This window comes from Nomascus leucogenys, chromosome 2 (assembly GCF_006542625.1).
Source record: "Nomascus leucogenys isolate Asia chromosome 2, Asia_NLE_v1, whole genome shotgun sequence".
NCBI lineage: Eukaryota > Metazoa > Chordata > Mammalia > Primates > Hylobatidae > Nomascus > Nomascus leucogenys.
Window position 1 is genome coordinate 37,124,153 of NC_044382.1, and position 23,157 is coordinate 37,147,309.

Below are 23,157 nucleotides of genomic sequence, written 5' to 3' on the forward strand. Positions count from 1 at the left end.
GGGGCAGGAGGGGTAAAGTATAACATGTATACAGAAGAGAATGTAAAACATACAGAATAATTATAAACTGGACAGTCATGTGATCCATATCAAGATACAGAATATCATAAACACCCCAGAAGCTGCTTTGTCCCCTTCCCCAGTCACGACCCCACCCCACCCACCCCAAGCAACCACTGTTTTGACATTTATGGTAATTATTTCCTTTATATAATAATTTTACATACCAAATAATACAGTGTTACATGTTTTTAAACTGAATGTAAATGGAATAATAATTCAATATTGTGTTTATGAATAGCTGTAAGTTCATTCACTTTCTTGGTGAAATTGCTTTCCTTGTACCAATATACCAGTTTAATTGTCCACACTGCTCTTTTAGTTCACATCTTTCATTAACTCATACACAATTATTTGTCTTCTGGTTTGTTGAAGCAGTAAATCAGACAACTTTTGTCACAATAATATCTGTCAGAGTGGCCAGCTGGCCATAAACACTGTAACACTACATCCATCTGAAGGGCACTCCCAACGAAGGTGGCTACTTTTGCCATTCTCATTGGCCTTATGGGATTTCAGGACAGCCAGCTTCACCTTCTTTCTCATGCTTATTCTTCTTGGGAGTAGTGTAAAACTTCTTTTTCTTAGCCCCACCACAAAGTCTCAAGATGAAGAGTGGACTCCTTTTGAATGCTGTAGTCAGACAAAGCACATCCGCCTTCTAGTTGCTTGCCAGCAAAGATCAGTCTTCATTGATCAGGAGGAATTCCTTTCTTATCCTGGATGTTGGCCTTTATATTTTCTGTTTTATCCAAGGATTCAACCTCAAGAGTGATGGCCTCCCCCATAAGGATTTTTATGAAAATTTGTGTTTTGGTGGTGGTTCCAATACATCCAGATGGCAGATCAGAAAACCCATTCTACTCTTGATGGCCATTTGCATTGTTTTCTGTTTTACATTTCATGGTGTTACTATGAACACTCTTGGTATACACATTCCACTACGTATGTACAAAATTCAGCAGGGTAGATAACATAGAAATTGATGTGTTGCATTGTAGTACGTGTGCATATTTAACTTTACTGGATAATTCCTTACTGTTTTCCAAAGTGGCTATAGCATTTTATAGTACCACCAAGAGTTCCTGTTGGTCTGTGACTAGACGGACATGAAAGTTTTTTCCAGTCTTGGGAGCGTGAATTGATATCTCACTGTGGTTTTAATTTGCATTGCCTTATTTACTATGAAGTTGAGCATATCTTATAAGTGTATCGGTCATCAGATTCGGATTCTGTTCAGTTCTGCATCATCATCTTTTTTTTTTTTTTTTTTCCCTTTTAAGAGTCATATGTTAGTGACCTTCAAACTCTTCCTGCCCCTTACTTGAGGGAATGTGCTAAGGAATACTTTGACAGAAATCATTAGCTTGTGGAAAGTAGCTTGGATCCTTTCAACTTCTCTCCCTCTTTTCCCCAACCCGTCTGGTGTTTGGGAGGTTTCCTTGTACTTCACTGATTTCTTTCTTCTCCCTCCTTTTTCCTGTTTCCTAGACTCTGAAGCGGCTCATGGCAGATGAGGTAAGGACATTTTGTTTAGCATGTGCATGTTCTAGCTCATTGCCTACATTATAATATTTACCAGTTTTCATAACTTTGACTTTCTGTAACTTATAGTGGTGATATGGCTTCTACTCAGTATCTCAAGGCTTTTTTCCTAACTCTTTGCTGTGTTTGGCCCATTGCATGCATTTCAGTGGACCTTCATTATCTTCCAAAGTTAGGCATGCTCTTTAAACTCCAAGCTGACTTGCAGTCTGAATGCCACTCATATCACTTGAAGCCCTATAATACTTACACATAATTACTGTTATTTTCAAACGAGGAGAGCTGATAAGCTGTTGCTTATTGGTGACTTTTTGATTTGAGCATCAGTATTTGAGATTTGAGGAATGGCTTTTTAGCATTTGTTTGGAAGAGAGATGGCATATATACCCCTGAGGTACATTGTATTCTTTGCTGATGAGATGTCATGCAAAGGGGATTTTGAAGAATATATATTGAACTTTTGCTGCCTACATTACACAAGTGCTGTGGAGTGTACAAATTAAAGAGAAAGGAATCCTGACTTTAAGGACAAATTTATCCTATGTGGCTTGTATCTATTAAAATCTGTAGTAATACCTCTTGAAGGGAGACATCCTCTGGGGTCCTAGCAACATTTATTGTTGGGTAGCTAGAAGGAAACAAAGGGCATTTTATTGATAGAACTCTGTCATGAGAGGCTTTCAGTTCTGTACTACTACAAGGCTTAGAAATGGCAGGGGAGATCAAGAACAATGTTTCTTCTATTTTAAAGAGGTTTGAAATCTTAATACTTTGGTCCTCTTATCTTTGAACATAGATGAGAGTACAGAGTCAGTATGCTAAGTTAGATAGGAGGAAGACTGATTTCTTCTTTTCATGTCAGAAGAGTCTTGAACTGCTCGTGAACCAGAGGAACCATGCCTGTGTAAGAGGTTAAAGGGGTAAAGAATTTGGTGTGTGGTTTGTTATGTAAATGAAAATGGATCACTGCTAATGCTTTTTTCTGTTTCTCAGCTGGAGAGATTTACCAGCATGAGAATTAAGAAGGAGAAGGAAAAGCCCAATTCTGCTCATAGAAATTCTTCTGCATCATATGGGGATGATCCCACAGCACAGTCATTGCAAGATGTTTCAGATGAACAAGTTCTGGTTCTCTTTGAACAGATGCTGGTAAGTTTCCCATTCCCAAAATGTTGCTTCTTTCTGTGCATTTATGGGCATGGTGGGCTCTTTTTGGTGCATAGTTCCCAACCAGCCCTTTATTACAAAGAATTCCAGGCTTAACATGGAACTTTTTAATACTAACCCTTTAATCCCATAATTAGGGACTAAATATACAAATACCAGTTCATAAAATTGGAATCTGTGCTTGGAAACATCCGATCACTGTCTTGTTCATGGTCTTCTGCCCAGCAACACTTTAGCCACAAAGACATAGTGGACCATCTAACCCTGTGTACCAGAGATGGTAATATGGAGTCCACCTTTGGGTTAAGCCAGAGCAGATAAAGTGTGGAAGTATTCACAACAAACTCTGTATAAAGGAGAAACTGAGGATGGAATTCATTTGCTCAAGGTCCTGTATAGTGGTGAATCTGGAAAGAAAATACATAGAATTGCTAGAAGACCTTTAAAGATTGTGTCTGAAGTCAGCTAAGTAACGAAGTGTATGTGCATGTGACTTACTTTGTTGTCCTCAGTGAGGAACACCGAATAAGGAGGATATTCAGTGAGTGTCCATTGGTGGTAAGTCTTGGAAAGTTTTGATGAGTACAAGATTTCGTAAGACCTGTATATTGCATAGATATGTGATCTCAGATTCAAATAGAGACTAGTGGCAGGCCTAGCTTAATTAAAAGCTTAGGTTTAAAATCCTTAGCACAGGGCCTGGTACATAGTAAGCACTCAACTGGTACTACTGTTGTTATTTTTCACTGAATCTTTCAGTTTGTCTCTTAATATTCCAAGTGCATTAAGAGTCTTAAGAGTATGATCTGTCAAAATAATCTCTTGGCCTTGGATTGCAAGTTTAAATGTCTCTTGGGCCAGGCAGGTAGTATAAATAAGGTAAGCAGGCTAGATAGAAGGTGGCAAAAGAAGTGGGGAATGTGGCAAATTGAAGAGAGGCTTTTGGCATTTTTGTTAGAAAAGCCAGCCACAACTCAGTTCTAGTAGGTGGTTGCATTCCAGTTGGGAATACTTGCCTAGTAGTGCCAGATATTTTTATTTTTCAAAAGAAGTCAGCAATCCGTAATTTTAAAAAAATAAGAAATCTTGAATAACATAAAATATCCTAGTCACTATTTGAATTTCCCCAATTAGGTCATTTTTTAAAAACCAGTTTGTTCAAATCACAATTCCAAATATAGTCCACTGTACGGATATTCTCAATTTTCATTTAAACTATAGGTTTCCCTTCCCCTTTTTTTTGAGACGGAGTATTGCTCTGTCGCAAGCAGAGCAAGACTTGCAACCTCCGTCTTCCGGGTTCGAGCAGTTCTCCTGCCTCAGCCTCCCGAGTAGCTGGGATTACAGGTGCACACCACCATGCCCAGCTAATTTTTGTAGCTTGAGTAGAGATAGAGTTTCATCATGTTGGCCAGGCTAGTCTCGAACCCCTGACCTTGTGATCCGCCCACCTCGGCCTCCCAAAGTGCTGGGATTACAGGCATGAGCCACTGTGCCTCTTCTTCTTTTATCCTTACTATTGATACTAAAAAAAAAAATTGTTGAAAAAACCATTTGACCTGTAGAGTTTCCCACAACATGAAATTTGATGGTTGCATCCTTTGGTGCTGTTTTACTAGAGATCTGTATCTTTATGTAAGGTCCCCCAGATTTAAAATGTTGAGCTAGCCAAGTGAAACATTTTATCTTTGGGTTTGACTTAACTTGAGGGCCACCATTTTGTAACTTCTGTGTTCAGTTTATCTGCAAGAGGAAAAATGCATCTGGCTGGCAGTGGTGGCTCACACCTGTAATCCCAGCACTTTGGGAGGCCGAGGTGGGTGGATCACGAGGTCAGCAGTTCAAGACCAGCCTGGCCAACATGGTGAAACCCCGTCTCTACTAAAAATACAAAAATTAGCTGAGTGTGGTGGCGGGCGCCTGTAATCCCAGCTACTGCCAGGAGGCTGAGGCGGGAGAATCACTTGAATCTGGGAGGTGGAGGTTGCAGTGAGCCAAGATTGTGCCATTGCACTCCAGCCTGGGTGACAGAGTGAGACTCCGTCTCAAAAAAAAAAAAAAACCACCAAGAATTAAGTCACAAAAACTTCAGATTAATTTTGCTACTTGCAGAAGAAACAGAATACATCCCCCCATCCATATTTTTCTTAATTCAAATAACATTCTGGAATTATTAGGGCTAAATTTGTGCCCACCAAGGTACTAGACTTGGACACATGGTTGTTGTATATGTAGAAAGATCAAGCAGAGCCTTTCCCCAAACATACATCAGATTATGTCTGTCAGGGAGCCTCTGCTTTATCATAGAGTTTCCAGTTCTTTCTTTGTGGGAAAGGAGTTTGTACAGGGACTGAATTAACCAGGGGTAATGGGTTTGTAGGGCCTAGAGTTGGTGCAGTTTGTTGCTGTTGATTTTGCTTGTGTTTAGATTATGCCATTCATCCAGTGCTTCAGTCTGAAGAGATTTTTAAGGTCCATCCTTGATGCAGGAAGCATTATGTGTGGTTTTCTTTCAATAATACAAAATAAATCTTTCATTTATATTGAGTCCATTTTTCTTAGAGAAAAAAGGGTGTGTATGTCTATAGAGATTTATACTAAAATGTTTACTTATCTTTGAGGAATTTTCATCAGCTGTAATAGCTTAAATTTCTAGGGATCAGAAAGATTTATTTACTCAAGCATTTTACATGCTCAACTCTTCACTAAGTGTACTAATATTAAACACTAAAAATTTGTAAAGAATTTGAGGCAATTTTGTTTTTTTTCTTTTTTCTCCCTCTCCTAGCTGGATATGAACCTGAATGAGGAGAAACAGCAACCTTTGAGGGAAAAGGACATCATCATCAAGAGGGAGATGGTGTCCCAATACTTGTACACCTCCAAGGCTGTGAGTCCTGGGACAGGTACCCATGACATGGGAGACTGTGCCCTTGTCTTGGACCTGTTTTTTTGTTTTTGTTTTTGTTTTTTTTGCCAATTTTATGTAACATTTTATGTCTGCATCAATTCTGTTTCATTCCATTATATAAGCCTGTTCTCTTTTTACTGTTTTATTTAGTTACCATTCTTACATACATTTTGCCTGGTTAAATTTTCATGAAGTATGTAAATATAGGGAATGGGATAGGCAGTTCTAAGTCTCACATATTTTGGTGGTATGCGAGATGGGTATCTGCCCTGATAAACGTGGCCTGATGTGGTGGCTCACTCCTGTAATCTGAGCACTTTGGGAGGCTGAGGCAGAAGGATCACTTGAGCCCAGGAGTTTGAAATCAGCTTGGGCAACGTAATGAGACCTTGTCTCTGCTAAAAATAAAAAATAAAAATAAATTATAAACTCTATTGACTAATACTAGTCCCTAATTTATGACTGGGTCTACCATTACTAATCTCTGCCTATGCCTCCTGTCTAGGGCATGAGCCAGAAGGAGAGCTCTAAGTCTGCCATGATGTATATTCAGGAGTTGAGGTCAGGCTTGCGGGATATGCCTCTGCTCAGCTGCCTGGAGTCCCTTCGTGTGTCTCTCAACAACAACCCTGTCAGGTGAGGATTCTGAGGAGGTAACAGGAGTAGGAGCCAAATGTTGGACTTCACTGGTGGTGATTGAAGATCAAAGGAGCCAGGGAAGCATGACAATAGTCTGAATTGGGAGTAGAAAGTTGTCAGGATAAACTTTGTTTGGCAAATAAGTATTTATTGATTTGATATTGCATTGCCTCTCTCTGTTCCTTACAGTTGGGTGCAAACATTTGGTGCTGAAGGCTTGGCCTCCTTATTGGACATTCTTAAACGACTTCATGATGAGAAAGAAGAGACTGCTGGGTGAGGACTTCCAAGTCTTTGCAACTTCAAGTTGGAGAGTCACAGGGGACTTGGCTATTTGCTCTGAAGGAGAAAGCAGCAGTTAAATGTAAAGTTGTGGGCTAGGGGAAGGTACTGTTAGCCAAGAAGGGGTTTATCATAGTGGTGACTAGAGGATGAATGATGATTACAGATATAGGAAAGGGAGGAGGAACTTAAATTTCATGTTGGATAACTTCAATATATACCACATAATATTATTAGTCTCCCAGCACTGGTTCTTTTTCAATCTGGAAATAAAATCTGATTTAGTGCTGCCGTGTAATCTGGTCTGGGTAATATACATTTGGAAGTCTTATAATATACTTGAGACTAGTATTGTGACAGTCTTCAAGGTTGGAATAATTTTAGGTATACCTTGGACTCTCTTAGGCTACCTTGAAGCCAGCCTGAAGCAGAGCACTTCCTGGAATCTTTCTGAAACAAAATAATACATGGCCAAGACCTGCATATATCTTCTCAGACTTGAAACCTCTAGTAGCAAGGCAAGCAGCAATAGATGGGATGTTATCCTGATAGACTTTAGCATTTAGGAGCCTAGGGAGAGTTAAAAAGAAGGTTTTAATGTAATACTAAATTCTTGGAGTACAAGAGGATCTGCCAGATTTTTTGATGGTGAAGATCCCTCTTCAGTTATCTATTTTCTTCAGTGTTTCTGGGCAAAGTGCTATTTCCTAAAATTTACTCATCTGCTAGATGGGGCTATTATTCCTAAGAACCTTGTTTGCAAGATTAAAAATGGGAAAGGGGTAGAGAATAAAGGGACCTCACTGATTATGTCTTCAATATTCAGGAGTTACGATAGCCGGAACAAGCATGAGATCATTCGCTGCTTAAAAGCTTTTATGAACAACAAGGTGAGATTTTTCCCATTCTCATTCCAAACCCCATCTGGATGCCTGTTCTTTCTCTTCTATTGGCAAACCAAAAGAGGAACTAGGAATATGAGGTTCAGGACTTCTAGCTTTCTCTTTTAGTATCATAACTGTTTTTCATTGCCACATATACATGCTTCTATGGATATTTTTTTCTCAGTTCTAACTTCTGTTTCAGAGGACAGGCTCAATTTTGTTTCTGTCCTTTTTTTTTTTTTTTTTTTTTTGTGATATGGAGTCTCGCTCTGTCACCCCGGCTGGAGTGCTGTGGCTCGATCTCGGCTCACTGCAAGCTCCACCTCCCGGGTTCACGCCATTCTCCTGCCTCAGCCTCCCGAGTAGCTGGGACTACAGGCACCTGCCACCACGCCTGGCTATTTATTTTTATTTTTATTTTTTAGTAGGATGGGGTTTTACTGTGTTAGCCAGGATGGTCTTGATCTCCTGACCTTGTGATCCGCCTGCCTTGGCCTCCCAAAGTGCTGGGATTACAGGCGTGAGCCACAGCGCCCGGCCTCTGTTTCTTTACTTTCTTTTGCTAATTCTTGAATTTCCTGACCTGTAGTTATTGTTTCTGCAATATTTGCTTTATCTCCTGTTTCTTTTTTCTTCTAGACTATTGCTCCATTTTTTATCTTCTTTTTGTCTGTTTAGTAATTCAACCCAGGGAGCCCACAGTCATGTGCCTCTGAGGACAAATCTCTCTTCTTCATTGTTTAATTTTGTTATAATTAACTTATTCCATTGGATTAGGAGGGAGAGAATTAACAAGAAACATATAAATCAAAGACTTTTATTCTTGGAAGACATCTAATTCTGTTGTGCCTCCTAGAAAATTATTTTGGTATGTTCATCTCTAATTATATTGGGAAAAGTATGCTACCCCTGTATTAGTTTGCTAGTGTACCACAAAATTAGGTGTCTTAACAGAAATTTATTTTCTCACAATTCTACAGGCTAGAATTTCAAAATCCAAGGTACCAGCAGGGTTGGTTCTTTCTGAAGCTGTATGTGATAATATGTTCCATACCCCACCTAGTTTCTGGTAGCTTGCTAGCAATCTTGGCACTCCTTATCTTGTAGATGCATCATCTTGGTCTCTGCCTATGTGATCACATGGTGTTCTCCCTCTGTATGTATCCATATCCAAATTTCCTCTTTTTATAAGGACACCGGTCATATTGGATTAAGGACCCTTTCTACCCCAGTAGGACTTCATTGTAGCTTGACTAATTATATTTGCAACGAGTTTATTTCCAGATGAGGTTACATTTTGAGGTACTGGGGGTTGGGACTTCAACACTGGAATTTAAGAGGACACCATTCAACCCATAACAACCCTTAAACTTGTCCCCCAGTTAGATGCCTTCGTCTTTCAGCCTCCTTTCTTTGTTCTTGGTCCTACCAGTTTGGAATCAAGACTATGTTGGAGACAGAAGAAGGAATCCTGCTGCTGGTCAGAGCCATGGATCCTGCTGTTCCCAACATGATGATTGATGCAGCTAAGCTGCTTTCTGCTCTTTGTATTCTACCACAGCCAGAGGACATGTATGTGACTGGAATAATTTTTCTTCTCCACTTTCAATTTTATCATTTTCTCTTAGTTCAGAGGACAATTGAGTTGGTTGGGTGTCCTCTGGTTCATAAATACTAGGTAAGATTGTGTTTCTTCCCAGAAGTGAACACTAAGCATCTTAACATTTAAGAACAGTTCCTAGGCTGGGCACAGTGGCTCATGCCTGTAATCCCAGCACTTTGGGAGGCCGAGGCGGGCAGATCATGAGGTCAGGAGATCGAGACCATCCTGGCTAACATGGTGAAACCCCATCTCTACTAAAAATACAAAAAATTAGCCGGGTGAGGTGGCAGGCGCCTGCAGCCCCAGCTATGCGGGAGGCTGAGGCAGGAGAATGGCATGAACCCCTGGGGGGCGGAGCCTGCAGTGAGCCGAGATCGCACCACTGCTCTCCAGCCCGGGCGACAGCGAGACTCCATCTCAAAAAAAAAAAACAACAAAAAAAACAACCATTCCTAAGTGATGGGTGCTATCCTGAATGTTCCACTGGTCATCAGAGGTATAGCAAAATGTCTCCTATATCTCCATTAATATCTATATTGTCTAGGATGAGGGTTTCTTTTTACTATTCTTTTTTTTTTTAATTCAGAAGTGGCACAATGTTATTTTTAAAATTCAAACAATGTAGAAGTAAATAAAGTAAAATTTATCTGCCTCATCCCTTTGCCAAATCCTATTCTGCAAAGAGAATGACTGTTAATGGCGTGGTATAGTCTCATAGAACGTTTCCTAAGCATAGACAAATATATTGCATTCCCTTGATTCTAGACATCTGCCACCACAAAAGATAGTATCTTAAGAGCTGAGGAATGACACTTATGCCTATAAAACCAACTGCATATATAGGATAGATTTTTATTATTGAAGAGGGATTTGATTTAACGAAAGCTAAATCATTCTTTTCAACCTGTTTCTTTTTAATAGTAGATCTTGGGCATTTCTTCTATGTCGGTACTTACAGATCTACCTTATTATCTTTAGTAACTATTTAGTATTCCATATACATGTATGTATGGCCTATAATTTATTTAACAATTCCCCTGTTGCTGGACTTACAGGTTTTTTTTTTTCTTTTTTTTTTTTTTTTTTGAGACGGAGCCTCGCACTGTTCCCCAGGCTGGAGTGCAGTGGCGCAATCTCGGCTTACTGCAAACTCCTCCTCCCGGGTTCAAGCGATTCTCCTGCCTCAGCCTCCCGAGTAGCTGGGACTACAAGAGTCCGCCACCATGCCTGGCTAATTTTTGTATTTTTAGTAGAGATGGGGTTTCTCCATATTGGCCAGGCTGGTCTCGAATTCCTGACCTTGTGATCCACCCGCCTCGGCCTCCCAAAGTGCTGGGATTACAAGCGTGAGCCACAGCACCCAGCCAACTTACAGACATTTTTTAAAGCAGATTTCACTATCTGTTCTAGGTGATCATTTTTACAAATGATACTGCAGTGAACATCCTTGTGCATATCTTCTTTCACATTTATGCCCGTATGTCGGATACATTTTTAGAAGTAGACTATATGTTACATGCATGAGAAATTGATTAGTACTGTTAAATGCCCCTCCAAAAGTTGTATCAATTTATACTTCATGGAATAGGGGACTCGATTTGGTATTTATGGACAGGAGCCTAGGGATGGGTTGTAGGGAATGCATTTCCCTGAAGAGATGGTCCTTAGCTTTCAGCAGTTTCTGGGAACTGAGTGGTGAGAATAATAATGTGAGAAATCTGGAACACCGATAATGTCCTGTTTCCTAATTGGTCTGTGCCCCTGTGTAATCTACTCATTATACGTGTCTGTGTCAGAGTACCTGGAAAGCTCTCTCCGTTTCCTTTCACTTGGGCAGGAATGAAAGGGTTTTGGAGGCAATGACAGAAAGAGCTGAGATGGATGAAGTGGAACGTTTCCAGCCACTGCTGGATGGATTAAAAAGTGGAACCACTATTGCACTGAAGGTATGTATATCTCCTGAAACTGGGCCCAAGAATAGAATTCAAGATGGACAGACTTAAATTCATTTGACCTTTTAATAAAATACATGGAGTGGCTCCCACCTATATATTTTACATTTCAGAATCTGTTATGAAGGGAAAATGATTAACCTTCTTTCTAAGAAGGTAAAGAATGAACTGTTTTCCTCATGAGATGGAAAAAGGCATGATATGTATTTACAATCTAGGAAAACCGAGACCTACAATAACATATACTCTCAAATCCTTGAAACCATTTAGAGTTTAGGCTCTCCGGATCTCTACTCAAACCAGGTCTCATTGCTAAGTAGAAAAGTCATTTTAGAGTTTTTGTACTGTATCTTTCAGTTTGTATTGGGGACCTAAGAATGCATGTAAAGAAAATAGATTGTTGATCTCCAGGAGTTAGCATTGACATAGCCACTGAATTTTCTTATTTTAGGTTGGATGCCTACAGCTGATCAATGCTCTCATCACACCAGCTGAGGAACTTGACTTCCGAGTTCACATCAGAAGTGAACTGATGCGTTTGGGGCTACATCAGGTGTTGCAGGTAAGATATCACACTTCATTAGAAAGGCTAGACTGGTTCGTTCTTGCTCTACAGCCCCAATAATCCGTGGGATAATTCTCGTTTTCAATTAAAAACCAGGTTGAAAAGCTTAGGTTTCTAACCACAAAGGATACTTTTGGGTTCCCTGACTTCTACTTTTGTTGTTGACAGGACCTTCGAGAGATTGAAAATGAAGATATGAGAGTGCAACTAAATGTGTTTGATGAACAAGGGGAAGAGGATTCCTATGACCTGAAGGGACGGCTGGATGACATTCGCATGGAGATGGAATATCCTTTTACTGACTAGGTTCAAGGCAGATGAGACATTCATTGTATTTAGTTCCCTGATCCCTGTGTGGAATGGTTTGGGAGATGATGACTCAGAACACAGCATTAGGCTTATGTGTCTTCTCATTAAATAAGGCAGGTGTATTTTTATTGCTGCTGGCTTTACTTACCTTATCATAGACCAGAGAAGTCAGTAAAGGTGATCTGAGGGTTGTTGAGCATGGAAGCCATCAAAATCAGTGTAAACTTCCTAGAATGTGATAGCTTAGCTTACTAAGATGTAGAACTGGCTTTTAGAGATGTTTGGACTGACAGAGGGAGTAATTTAGTTACCTGTTAATATTTTCAGTAAGTGACTTTGAGGCAGTTACCTCTTAGTTTCTGTCTACTGCCTGATCTTCAAGCCAAGTACTTACTAGGAATCCTCTGTGTGTATAGTAGCATCCAACTCACTGGCCCCTTAAAGGACGTTTTAGAAAGCTTAAAGTTTCTGGTGATGTTTACAGGAAGAACAGCCAGTAGAATGGAAGTGGTGTCTTGCTACTTTTGCCTAGCTTTTTCAAGAGTTAAATAAGCCACCTGTCAAACATAATTTCTACATATTTGCTTTCCTTAGCCTATTGCCCTTTTCCACTGACTTTAATGAAGTCTTTCAGATTCTCTTAAACACAGTGAAGGATTCAAAGGCAGAGCCACACTTCCTTTCCATCCTGCAGCACTTACTCTTGGTCCGAAATGACTATGAGGCCAGGTAAGATGGTGTGCTTATGGGAAGTTTTGAATTTGAGCCTAAGTGGAGAGAGTGAATTCCTTAAATTCAAAGATTGTTCTGTAAAGGGAAAATGTAAAGACAAAGACTCAAGATTAGGGTTTATTAGTCATAGATATAAAGGAAGTTGTCTTGTTTCTTTAATCCAACTCAAAGGCATCCCTGTGGAAGAGGTCAGAGTGTATAAGCTGAAATGTTCTTCTGTTTTTGGAGGGGAGCAGGTAAATAGGATGAAGATGTTAGCAAAGAGAAGTGGCAATTTAAAATTCTTTCTAGTTTCCTGTAAGTATAGATTTAGCAATAGCACTATCCATCACAGGAAGGATCAAATGCAAATTTTTAGATGGGAAAGTATTGGCACTAGGAGCAGATGGCAAGAAGTTTTGATTATCTGAAGTAGATGGGGTAGGGTAGTTGATGTGGAAAAAGGAGTTTCTTAGCATGGCAGCGATACTTGTGTTAACTTTACAAAAGTTTTTCCAGGTCTCTCAGTTGTCAGAGCAATTAAGTTTTCTTGGTCCTGAATACTTCTGAAAATTATATTTTGATTTTCCTTTGATGACCCTGTTTTATTCTCTTGTAGACCTCAGTACTATAAGTTGATTGAAGAATGTATTTCCCAGATAGTTCTGCACAAGAATGGGGCTGATCCTGACTTCAAGTGCCGGCACCTCCAGATTGAGATTGAGGGATTAATTGGTAAGCATACTCTTCTATCTGGCTTCTCCAAGTATTGCTTCTTCCTTTCATTTTGCATCTTGTTTCAGTGAAAATGTCAGAGAAGATACCTTTCCAGTCCCCAGATAGTTCTATTTTTGTCCTTTCTTAGGTCATAACCAGCATCTTTGCTAGGAATCTATAGGTCTTTAGTTTATTTTTACATAAAACACACACCAGCACCTTTTGCAGGAACTCCTGGTGGTCTCAGAGAGTCAAAAGTATCACTCATAGGCATTCTTCATGCCACCCAGCATGGTGGCCTTACTGCACACTCAGATTACATGTTGAACTTAACTGAAAGTTCCGTTTCTTTGTCTAGTGCAGAACATTAAGAAAGATAATAAAAATGATCAAAAAGACTGTTCTTTGGAAGGGCATAGTGTGAAAGAAATAGACCAAGAGAATTAGGAGCTTTACTTAGACTCTTCTTCTTTTCAGATCAAATGATTGATAAGACAAAGGTGGAGAAATCTGAAGCCAAAGCTGCAGAGCTGGAAAAGAAGGTGCATATGAGAGACCAGAAACATGTGTTTGAGTGTATCTTTCTTTGAGGATTATTATTTTCCTGATCTATGAGACAGTTTTCTTCTGTGGTATTTTGGAAGCGTTTAGCACCCAATAGTGTAGTTCCCAGGGGAAACCTTTCCAGTATAGGGTAGTCATTGGAGAAAGTGATATGGATGTCTTCATAGGGAGCTCTAGTGATGGGCTTTCAGTTCTTGGGCTACTGGGCAGGAAAAGAAAGACAGATGATACAATAGGAACTGGGGTCCTTAGAACAATAGAACTAGAGAATGTCTGAGTTCTCTTTTTCTCTTCAGTTTTTAAGAACTCTTATTGTGGTCAATAGGTGTTTGATCCTAGAGAATATTGGGATTATACTACCATCGTTGTCCTCGTTAAATACCTTTAAAATCTTATTTTTTTAACTATAAAAATAGGGAATCTGTGGCAATGAACTGATTCCCCTGTCCTTTAACCTTGTTTTATTTTCATTTTTATTTTTATTTATTTATTTTTTTGAGATGGAGTCTCACTCTGTCATCCAGGCTGGAGTGCAGTGGCGCGATCTCGGCTCACTGCAACCTCTGTCTCCCGGGTTCAAGCAATTCTTCTGCATCAGCCTCCCAAGTAGCTGGGATTACCGGCACCACCACCATGCCCAGCTAATTTTTGTATTTTTGGTAGAGGCGAGGTTTCACCATGTTGGGCAGGTTGGTCTCGAACTTCTGACCTCAGGTGATCCACCTGCCTCGGCCTCTCGAAGTGCTGGGATTACAGGCGTGAGCCACTGCGCCCAGCAAACCTTGATTTTAAGGTCAGAATCATGCTGCTTTTTTCCCCAAGCATGGCCTGGATTTATGAGCTCTGTAAATCAAGTATTGGCCCAGAACAGGAGGCAGTGGGGGGATTCCAGCACCCCCAGGCAAAAGAGGAGGTAGGGAGAATTATGGGTAATAATACTTGTGCTTCTTACTGAGATGGAGAGCTTCCTGGGAGCCGATTCATTTTTTTCTCTAGTTGGACTCAGAGTTAACAGCCCGACATGAGCTACAGGTGGAAATGAAAAAGATGGAAAGTGACTTTGAGCAGAAGCTTCAAGATCTTCAGGGAGAAAAAGATGCACTGCATTCTGAAAAGCAGCACATTGCCACAGAGAAACAGGACCTGGAAGCAGAGGTGTCCCAGCTCACAGGAGAGGTAATGCCTGAGCAGGGAAGGCAGAATGACCTGTAACCTCAGGATGCACATGGCTTGGAACAGGAGTCAGTCATCTCACTCCTAGGGAGGGTTCAGCTACTAATAAGTAATCTAGTTACATGGTGCATATTCTAAAAATAATATACTGGTTTTTGGTTTGTGTTGGGGGTAAGTAATACATAAGACAGATAATCTGGAAAATACAGAAAAACATTAAGAATAAAGTAAGTTGGCCGGGCGCGGTGGCTCACGCTTGTAATCCCAGCACTTTGGGAGGCCGAGGTGGGCGGATCACGAGGTCAGGAGATCGAGACCACGGTGAAACCCCGTCTCTACTAAAAATACAAAAAATTAGCCCGGCGTGGTGGCTGGCGCCTGTAGTCCCAGCTACTCGGAGAGGCTGAGGCAGGAGAATGGCGTGAACCCGGGAGGTGGAGCTTGCAGTGAGCCGAGATCGCACCACTGCACTCCAGCCTGGGTGAGAGCGCGAGACTCCACCTCAAAAAAAAAAAAAGAAAAGAATAAAGTAAGTTGCATTACCACCCAGAAATAAAGGTAATAAGTCTCCTAATAAATTAGGAATAAAAACTAAACTGTTAAAAATTGGCAAATTTCCTGTTATTTTAGTCATCTCTGCACAGATTTATCCTTACACACTGTCTCTGCAGTAGTAAATACTTAAATGATCTTTGATATCTGATAACTTGATTACTTATGTGGTTATATAATCATCTGTGTAGCACATATATTAGTTATATAACTAGAATGTTTGATTTACTTGACCTTTACATTTTATAATCAAGGGAGAGTTTAACATAAAGGTTGAAATTGTCTTCTTAATATAAAGCATGCTGAACTAAGAACATGAAGACCTGAATTCTAGTTTGGCTCTGCTGCTAAGCAGTGTGACTTTAGGTGATCATGTCATCTCTCTGACTCCTCTCAGTTCCTCCATTTGGATTAAGTCATTTATTAGGTTCCTTCCAGTCCCAGTAGTCCCTGAAGTGGGGTGAGAAGTACTCACATTGGTGTTATTTCTGTAGGTTGCCAAGCTGACAAAGGAACTGGAAGATGCCAAGAAAGAAATGGCTTCCCTCTCTGCGGCGGCTATTACTGTAGCTCCTTCTGTTCCTAGTAGTGCTACTATTCCCCTTGCCCCTCCTTTACCTGGTGACTCTGGCACTATTATTCCACCACCACCTGCTCCTGGGGATAGTTTAACCACTTCTCCTCCTCCTCCTCCTCCTCCTCCTCCTCCTCCTCCACCACCTCCTTTGCCTGGGGGTGTTTGCATCTCCTCACCCCCTTCTTTACCTGGAGGTACTCCTATCTCTCCACCCTCTCCTTTGTCTGAAGATGCTAGCATCCCTCCACCCCCTCCTTTGCCTGGGCGTGTTGTCATCCCTCCACCCCCTCCTTTGCCTGGAGGTACTGCCATCGCCCCACCTCCTACTTTGCCTGGGGGTGCTGGAATCCCCCCACCACCACCTCCTTTGCCTGGGGGTGCTGGAATCCCCCCCCACCTCCTCCCTTGCCGGGAGGAGCAGGAATGCCACCTCCTCCTCCCCCTCTTCCTGGTGGTCCTGGTATCCCTCCACCTCCTCCATTTCCCGGAGGCCCTGGCATTCCTCCACCTCCACCTGGAATGGGTATGCCTCCACCTCCCCCATTTGGATTTGGAGTTCCTGCAGCCCCAGTTCTGCCATTTGGATTAACCCCCAAAAAGCTTTATAAGCCAGAGGTGCAGCTCCGGAGGCCAAACTGGTCCAAGGTAAGAATTTCTGTCTATTTCTTCACCAGTCAATCTTAAGAAACAGTTTCAGTTTTCTACTTTGTATTTTGTGCATGGATGGGCTGCGCCTTCCTTAAGGCTTTCATCTTTCTATCTTTAAGTTTCACTCATGCTTATGTTTATTCAGCAGATATTAGGCATCTTCTTTATTCCATACATCACCACGGAGAGTTCTGTGAACCCTGTACTCTGAATTTAATCCTAACTTATACTTAATGTTTTTTGCCTTTTCTCTGAGGCTGTGAATACCATGGTAACACACAGTTTGATAATAGTCATTCACCAGTCTGCAAACTACTGATAATTGTGCTGATCCCAAAGTCATGGATTTATGAATCCACTCTCCTATCCCAATTCCGCAGGATGTGAGTTACACAGGCCATTTTTTTTTTTTTTTTTTGAGATGGAGTCTTGCTCTATTGCCCAGGCTGGAGTGCAGTGGCGTAATCTCTGCTCACTGCAACCTCAGCCTCTCGAGTAGCTGGGATTACAGGCATGCGCCACCATGCCTGGCTAATTTTTGTATTTTTAGTAGAGACGGGGTTTCACCATGTTGGTCTGGCTGCTCTCGAACTCCTGACCTTGTGATCCGCCCACCTTGGCCTCCCAGAGTGCTGGGATTACAGGCGTGAGCCACTGCACCTGGCCTTCACAGGCCATATTTGTGTGCATAGTATTGTTCCCATGATGTGTTTGAGATGCCTGTGATTCTGAGTGAGTTAGCCTTTTGCTTCTAGAAAACAAGTTAATATAAAGGACCTTAGGGATTTGCTCATAAAATGAGCAAATTTGGCACAGTTAGCCAAACTGGTGGGAAAAATATAATGATGAGCAAGACTTCTCTGAAATAAAGCCTTAATGGTTATGAAGCTAGAGGATTTGGAGTTAGGAGGAGGATACGTAGTATATATGAATCTAGTTCTTGAATAATCACCAATTAACAGATGAACTGGAGGTATTCTCTCCTAATCCTACCGCAGCTATTCTGTGCCTCAAGTTAGTCTTACTCTAGTAAGACATTGCTGATAATCAGCCAGCCACCTATTTTACAGCCTCATCCGTTTTCTAGGATGGAAAGTATAGGGCTCAGTTTACGAATTCTTAACACCCTGCGTTTATCCACAGCTTGTGGCTGAGGACCTCTCCCAGGACTGCTTCTGGACAAAGGTGAAGGAGGACCGCTTTGAGAACAATGAACTTTTTGCCAAACTTACCCTTACCTTCTCTGCCCAGACCAAGAGTGAGTACCTTCCTCTTTGATGCAAAGGTCCAGTGTAGGGCTTAGAATATTTTTTCATTAGGTTTCCTATTCCCTTCCCTTCCCTGGGTGAAGATAGAAAGTGTATGTTGGATGGAAGACTGATGGATTTTCCCATTCAAAAGAAAGAAAAGATGTTTTTGTATTAAATATTATAGAGTTACTTGGTTTGGGAAAGAGAACTGTTGTATGTAGGTATTTTGTATCAGTATAACTTGTAGGGATATGAGATTAAAGTGACAGAGCTTGATTTGGGCCCATTTTGATGATACTTTTGAACAGATTCTGGCACTGCCTTAAGGTGCAATTTCCAGTTCTAAGTACATAATTAATAAGGGTTGGATAGAGTCTTTAACAGTTTGGGTGACCGAGTGACTGTCTACAGTAACAAAGAACCATATGTGATTCCTTTTCTTCCTTCCATTTCTTTCCAATATTGGATGCCTTCTCCTTCCTGGCACTTTGCTCCTGCAGCTTCCAAAGGTAAGAATACAAAAGAGCCTTTTAGTTTGGTCTCTTGAATATTAGAGAAAAAGATGAAATAGATATAAAGGAATTTCTCATTAGAAAACTGAGACCAGAGATTGAGGGTTGACTTGTCTTTGCTAGGTGTTTTTTGTTTTTGGTTTTGGTTTTTTTTTCCTCCCCTGGAGTTCAAAAGGACCAATAGCTTTGGCATTAACTAATAGGGAAGAAAGTTTGCTTCCCGTTAAACTACCACATACTTAATCTCTTTAGAACGTGAGGGACAACGTAAGCAATAATACTATTACCTTACATTTGTGCTGTTTTACAATTTTCATAGTGCCCTAACATATATTACCCTATTTGATATGCAAAGAAGCCTTATAAGACAGGCAGGATGTGTATCATCTCCATTCTGTAGCATATATAGACTCTGAACAGTTAGGTAGCTTTCCCAAGGTTATGTGATCAGAACCAGGAGTCTTGACTTCTGGTCCATTTTTTCTATATAAATTCTTGATTTTCTTTTTTAGCCTTCATATGGTTCCTTTTATTTTACAAGAGCTGATCTTCTTTGCCCTCGTCTTTCTTCACTTCCTAATTCTTGTGGTTTTGTGCTACCTTGTGATAGGGTACTTGTAGTTACTTCCCCTGAGATAGTATTTAAAAGATCTTGTCATGTATAATGACAATTATAGCCCAATAATTTCATATTTTCATCTTCTAGCATTTTTGTTTGTTTAGAGGCTTACTATGACCCTAGTGATGAAAATTAAGGGCAACTTTGGAGCATTTATTTTCCCCACCTCCGCCTAGTCAATTAGTATTTTTAAGGGCAATTCTTATTTTTTTCCTTAAGTAATCTGATGGAAACAGGCTGCACTTTGTTCTAATAAGGAGTCTAACAGATTGCTAGGTGCCTTGGTAGCCCCTAGTTACGTGTGTGTGTGTGTGTGTGTGTGTGTGTGTGTGTGTGTGTGTGTGTATCTAGGAGTATAAGACCATAATGCTCATATCTGTCTTGTTGCCCTGTCATTCAGGTCAAGATGGCCTTTTCCTCTAAGAAAATTGTCACCTTCCATGCCAAAGTCCAGCCTAAGGGATTAATTCTACTCTCTTAATTAAAATACTGTGATGGTAACCACATATACTGTATTAGTGTATCAATAAAGACAAGTTGACAAAGTCAAAATTAAATGATTTTCTAATTTGTAAGTTCACAAAATCCCTATGTTGGCCTCTGGCATAAGTTTCTTTCTTGAGTCTGGGCTCTGCACTTTTAGTGCCTTTGCAAATGAATACTGACTGGGCCCCTTTTCTCCCCCCACCCTCATCCCCATCTTTTTATTCGGTGCATTTGTATTCCTGTTAATTCTAGTTGGGTTTTATACAGTTTAGTGGTCTTCCTTGGCATTATATTCTCATTATGAATTGGGATATGGTAGTATTTTTTAAAATACCAAAGTGGCCCCCTTAGTCACAAAAGGCCAATAAAAAGAAAACTTTAGTAAAAGATCTTTGTGCTTCTTATTTAGAGTTTAGGTTTTTGTCAGATAAGGAATTTCAAGCTCTCAAAAATTGCAAGCACTCGGAAGACCCAGATCTCCTCAGTATGACAGCAAATATACTTTACTTCAGCGTTTTAAACATCTCCAGTATTTATATTCCAGAAAAAGATCTTCATCCTTACTACTTTTTCATTTTTATAATTTTTTTTTATTTTTGAGACAGAGTCTCGCTCTGTCTCCCAGGCTGGAGTGCAGTGGCGCGATCGTGGCTCACTGCAGCCTTCGCCTCCCGGGTTCAAGGGATTCTCCTGCCTCAGCCTCCTGAGTAGCTGGGATTACAGACACCCACCATCATGTCCAGCTAATTTTTTTATTTTTGTAGAGATGGAGTTCCACCATGTTGGGCAGGCTGGTCTTGAACTCCTGACCTCAGGTGATCTGCCCACCTCGGCCTCCCAAAGTGCTGGGATTACAGGCATGAGCCACTGCGCCCGGCCATCCTTACTGCTTTTTAAAAGTAATTGTTGAATACTGAATGGAATATTGAACCAGTTCAGTTTGAATACTGAAGCCAGTGTCAGTTACCAAGTCTCTCATTCATAGTCTTGGTATTGATGATATAATTAAATGATAGATAACTACTCATTATCAACCTTGTAAATATTTCATCTTCCAGATGAAGTAGTGACATAGATTAAATAACTTTTTCCAAACTGTATAAAAAGTGTCAGACTTCAGACTCCAAACAGTGACTCCAAAGTCCTTGCTCTAGCCTTCTACTTCTTAGAAGTGTGTATGTACTTGCCCTAAGAGCCTCTGAAAGCTTAGATCCAGACAAAAGCTGCAAGAAGGGGAATGTGCTGCCTTCAGGAACCACTTCATTCATTCAGACGCAAATGTCCTTGAATTGGCAGTGACTGAGTAGAAAAAAGGGAACAGTAATAGATTTAAAAAAGTAAGTGAGATACTAGATATTTAGGGTTATAAAAGAGAAGGCATATTCTGATTATATTCAACTCTTGCAAAACTAATCCAGTTGAAGAAATAAGACATGTTTATCTAGTAGAAGCACTGCTTAGATGATTTCAGTCCAGGTGGTTGCCAGTATTGATGAAGAAGTTATTTGGACACTAGGTTTTCATCATATTGCATTATTTCCTCTCTTGCTTGCTAAACACAACTCTGCTATTTGTTAAGCATGCCTATATCCCCCTTATGTTTTATTGATACCTAAAACCTTCAGTATACCTACTGGCCCCTCCAAGAACGGGCATTGAAGAAAGCACCTGCCTCACTCTGCCCATCTGCCTCCTGTAGTGAAAAGTCTCCTGTTACACATATTCTGAAGCAGAATATGTGTGCCTTTTTACAAGAGAAGAGCTGAGAGACAGGAACTGGTCCTGGAATTTTATACTCCAGATTCTTTTACACATTATTTCTCTTTTAAGGATTAGTGTCTTGTTTCTGAAGGCTTTGTTTCCCATAAATGAGGTATTTACTTACTCAGTTAACTTATTCCCTGCCAGGAAATATTTTGAATTTACTTTTGATAGGCAGTGCCATAAAACTTCTAGTCCTTTTTCATATTCTCACTTTCCTTATAGTGATCAGCAAGGAGTCTTTTATCATGGACTCTTTGTTGACTCTTTTTTGAATTTCTTGGAAACAGGTCCAATAGTTAAATTTCTTTTTTTTTTTTTTTTGTTTCATTTTCTCCAAGGGAGCATTTTCATTGCTATAGTAGCCTTAGGCAGCTCATTATTTGTATGTACAAGATAAACTAGTTTTTCATTTTGCATTTCTTTTCTTCGCTGTCTTTTGTTGATTATGTGATCATTACACTACCACCTCTTGAACCATAGCATGGTGAGTGATAACTCATGTCTTAAGTAAGTAGTACAGTGACTTTTATTTTTAGGTTTATTCCTTCCCCTCAGAAACAATATGGAACATTAGACTTGTTAAAGTAAGAGGTGTGTTATGTGAACTGTGAGCATCAGAACAGTTCTCCAAATATTTAATGGCAGTAATTTAGAAAAAACTCTGGCTAAAAAGACCTTCACTAAGAAGTGAGAATTTTATTAAAAAATAACAGTATTCTAGTTAGCATTTGACTGTGTGGGTCCAGTACTGTTGTTCCAGAAGTCAGAACTGTTAGCCGTAACAGATAGGTTTACCTGTCTGCTGCCCTGACATAATTTTCTTGCTTCAGGCTTCAGCAGGAGCCCCTTTCCCAAAAAGAATCTGAGGGTCTTTTTCTTTTTCCCTGTGATTCTCTTCTGTCCACTAGGTGGCACTCACCCAGTTGCATCTTTATTAGTGAATTTTTGTAGCTTCTGCAGCTTTAACCTTTAGCAGCAAGGTTTTGTGAGAGCTCAGCCTGCTCTACCTTGTTCATTGAGTCTCTTAGCAGAAAGATGTCTGTTCCATCAGTTCCTTATTCCACTCAAATCGGTAGGATTAGGACTAGAGGTACTAGTCAAGTGAACACTTGTTGGGAGTCTTACCTTTTAATTACTTAGCTTCTCTTGGGTTTTGAGTAGGGTCAGACTACTAGCACAAAGAAACTGGGAAGTTCTATAATATCCGATAATAGTCCCTTGTGATTTAAAAACACAAATCTACCCCTATTATCTGGGGTTACCAGAACTTCTTCACATGGAAAAAGTACCATACCTCCTCCAGGTTGTCATCTCACTGTCACTAGTGATATAAAAAAGGAACCTAAACTACCCCCTCATATACCCCTCTACACCCCAGCCTTTCCATCACCATTTTCTTTTAATCCACTGTGTCTAATATTATGCCATTTATCTTGGTTTATGTCACTTACCACAGGCAGCCCCAGACTCCTGGGTCATCCCTCATCTCCCATAGTTTAATTGCGATAAGGTTCTGTGTGGTTCCTATTCTGTCTCCTCCCCTCCCACCTAAGCTCCTGAAACTGGTCCACTGTACCTTCTGGAATTCATGGTCCATTACTGGCAAAACCTTTTTCACTTTGCTCTACTGGAAACCTGGTTTTCTCTCAATACCACTTTCCCTTTTG

The 23,157-nt window shown here is 40.5% G+C and overlaps 1 protein-coding gene and 1 pseudogene across 1 annotated transcript in view; one reads left to right on the forward strand and one right to left on the reverse strand.

The window, feature by feature from the left end:
• The window catches only part of DIAPH1 (diaphanous related formin 1), a 105,023-nt gene that overhangs the window by 27,315 nt on the left and 54,551 nt on the right, over nucleotides 1–23,157 (forward strand). The window contains 18 exon segments of the mRNA XM_030827470.1: nucleotides 1,552–1,578; nucleotides 2,599–2,754; nucleotides 5,561–5,662; nucleotides 6,189–6,319; nucleotides 6,512–6,598; nucleotides 7,431–7,494; nucleotides 8,921–9,060; nucleotides 10,929–11,037; nucleotides 11,495–11,605; nucleotides 11,777–11,895; nucleotides 12,530–12,646; nucleotides 13,248–13,363; nucleotides 13,823–13,887; nucleotides 14,906–15,085; nucleotides 16,129–16,594; nucleotides 16,597–16,856; nucleotides 18,003–18,117; nucleotides 18,610–18,618. Coding sequence (XP_030683330.1) covers nucleotides 1,552–1,578; nucleotides 2,599–2,754; nucleotides 5,561–5,662; nucleotides 6,189–6,319; nucleotides 6,512–6,598; nucleotides 7,431–7,494; nucleotides 8,921–9,060; nucleotides 10,929–11,037; nucleotides 11,495–11,605; nucleotides 11,777–11,895; nucleotides 12,530–12,646; nucleotides 13,248–13,363; nucleotides 13,823–13,887; nucleotides 14,906–15,085; nucleotides 16,129–16,594; nucleotides 16,597–16,856; nucleotides 18,003–18,117; nucleotides 18,610–18,618 — 2,374 coding nt within the window.
• Nucleotides 411–1,423, reverse strand: LOC105739273 (annotated as a pseudogene).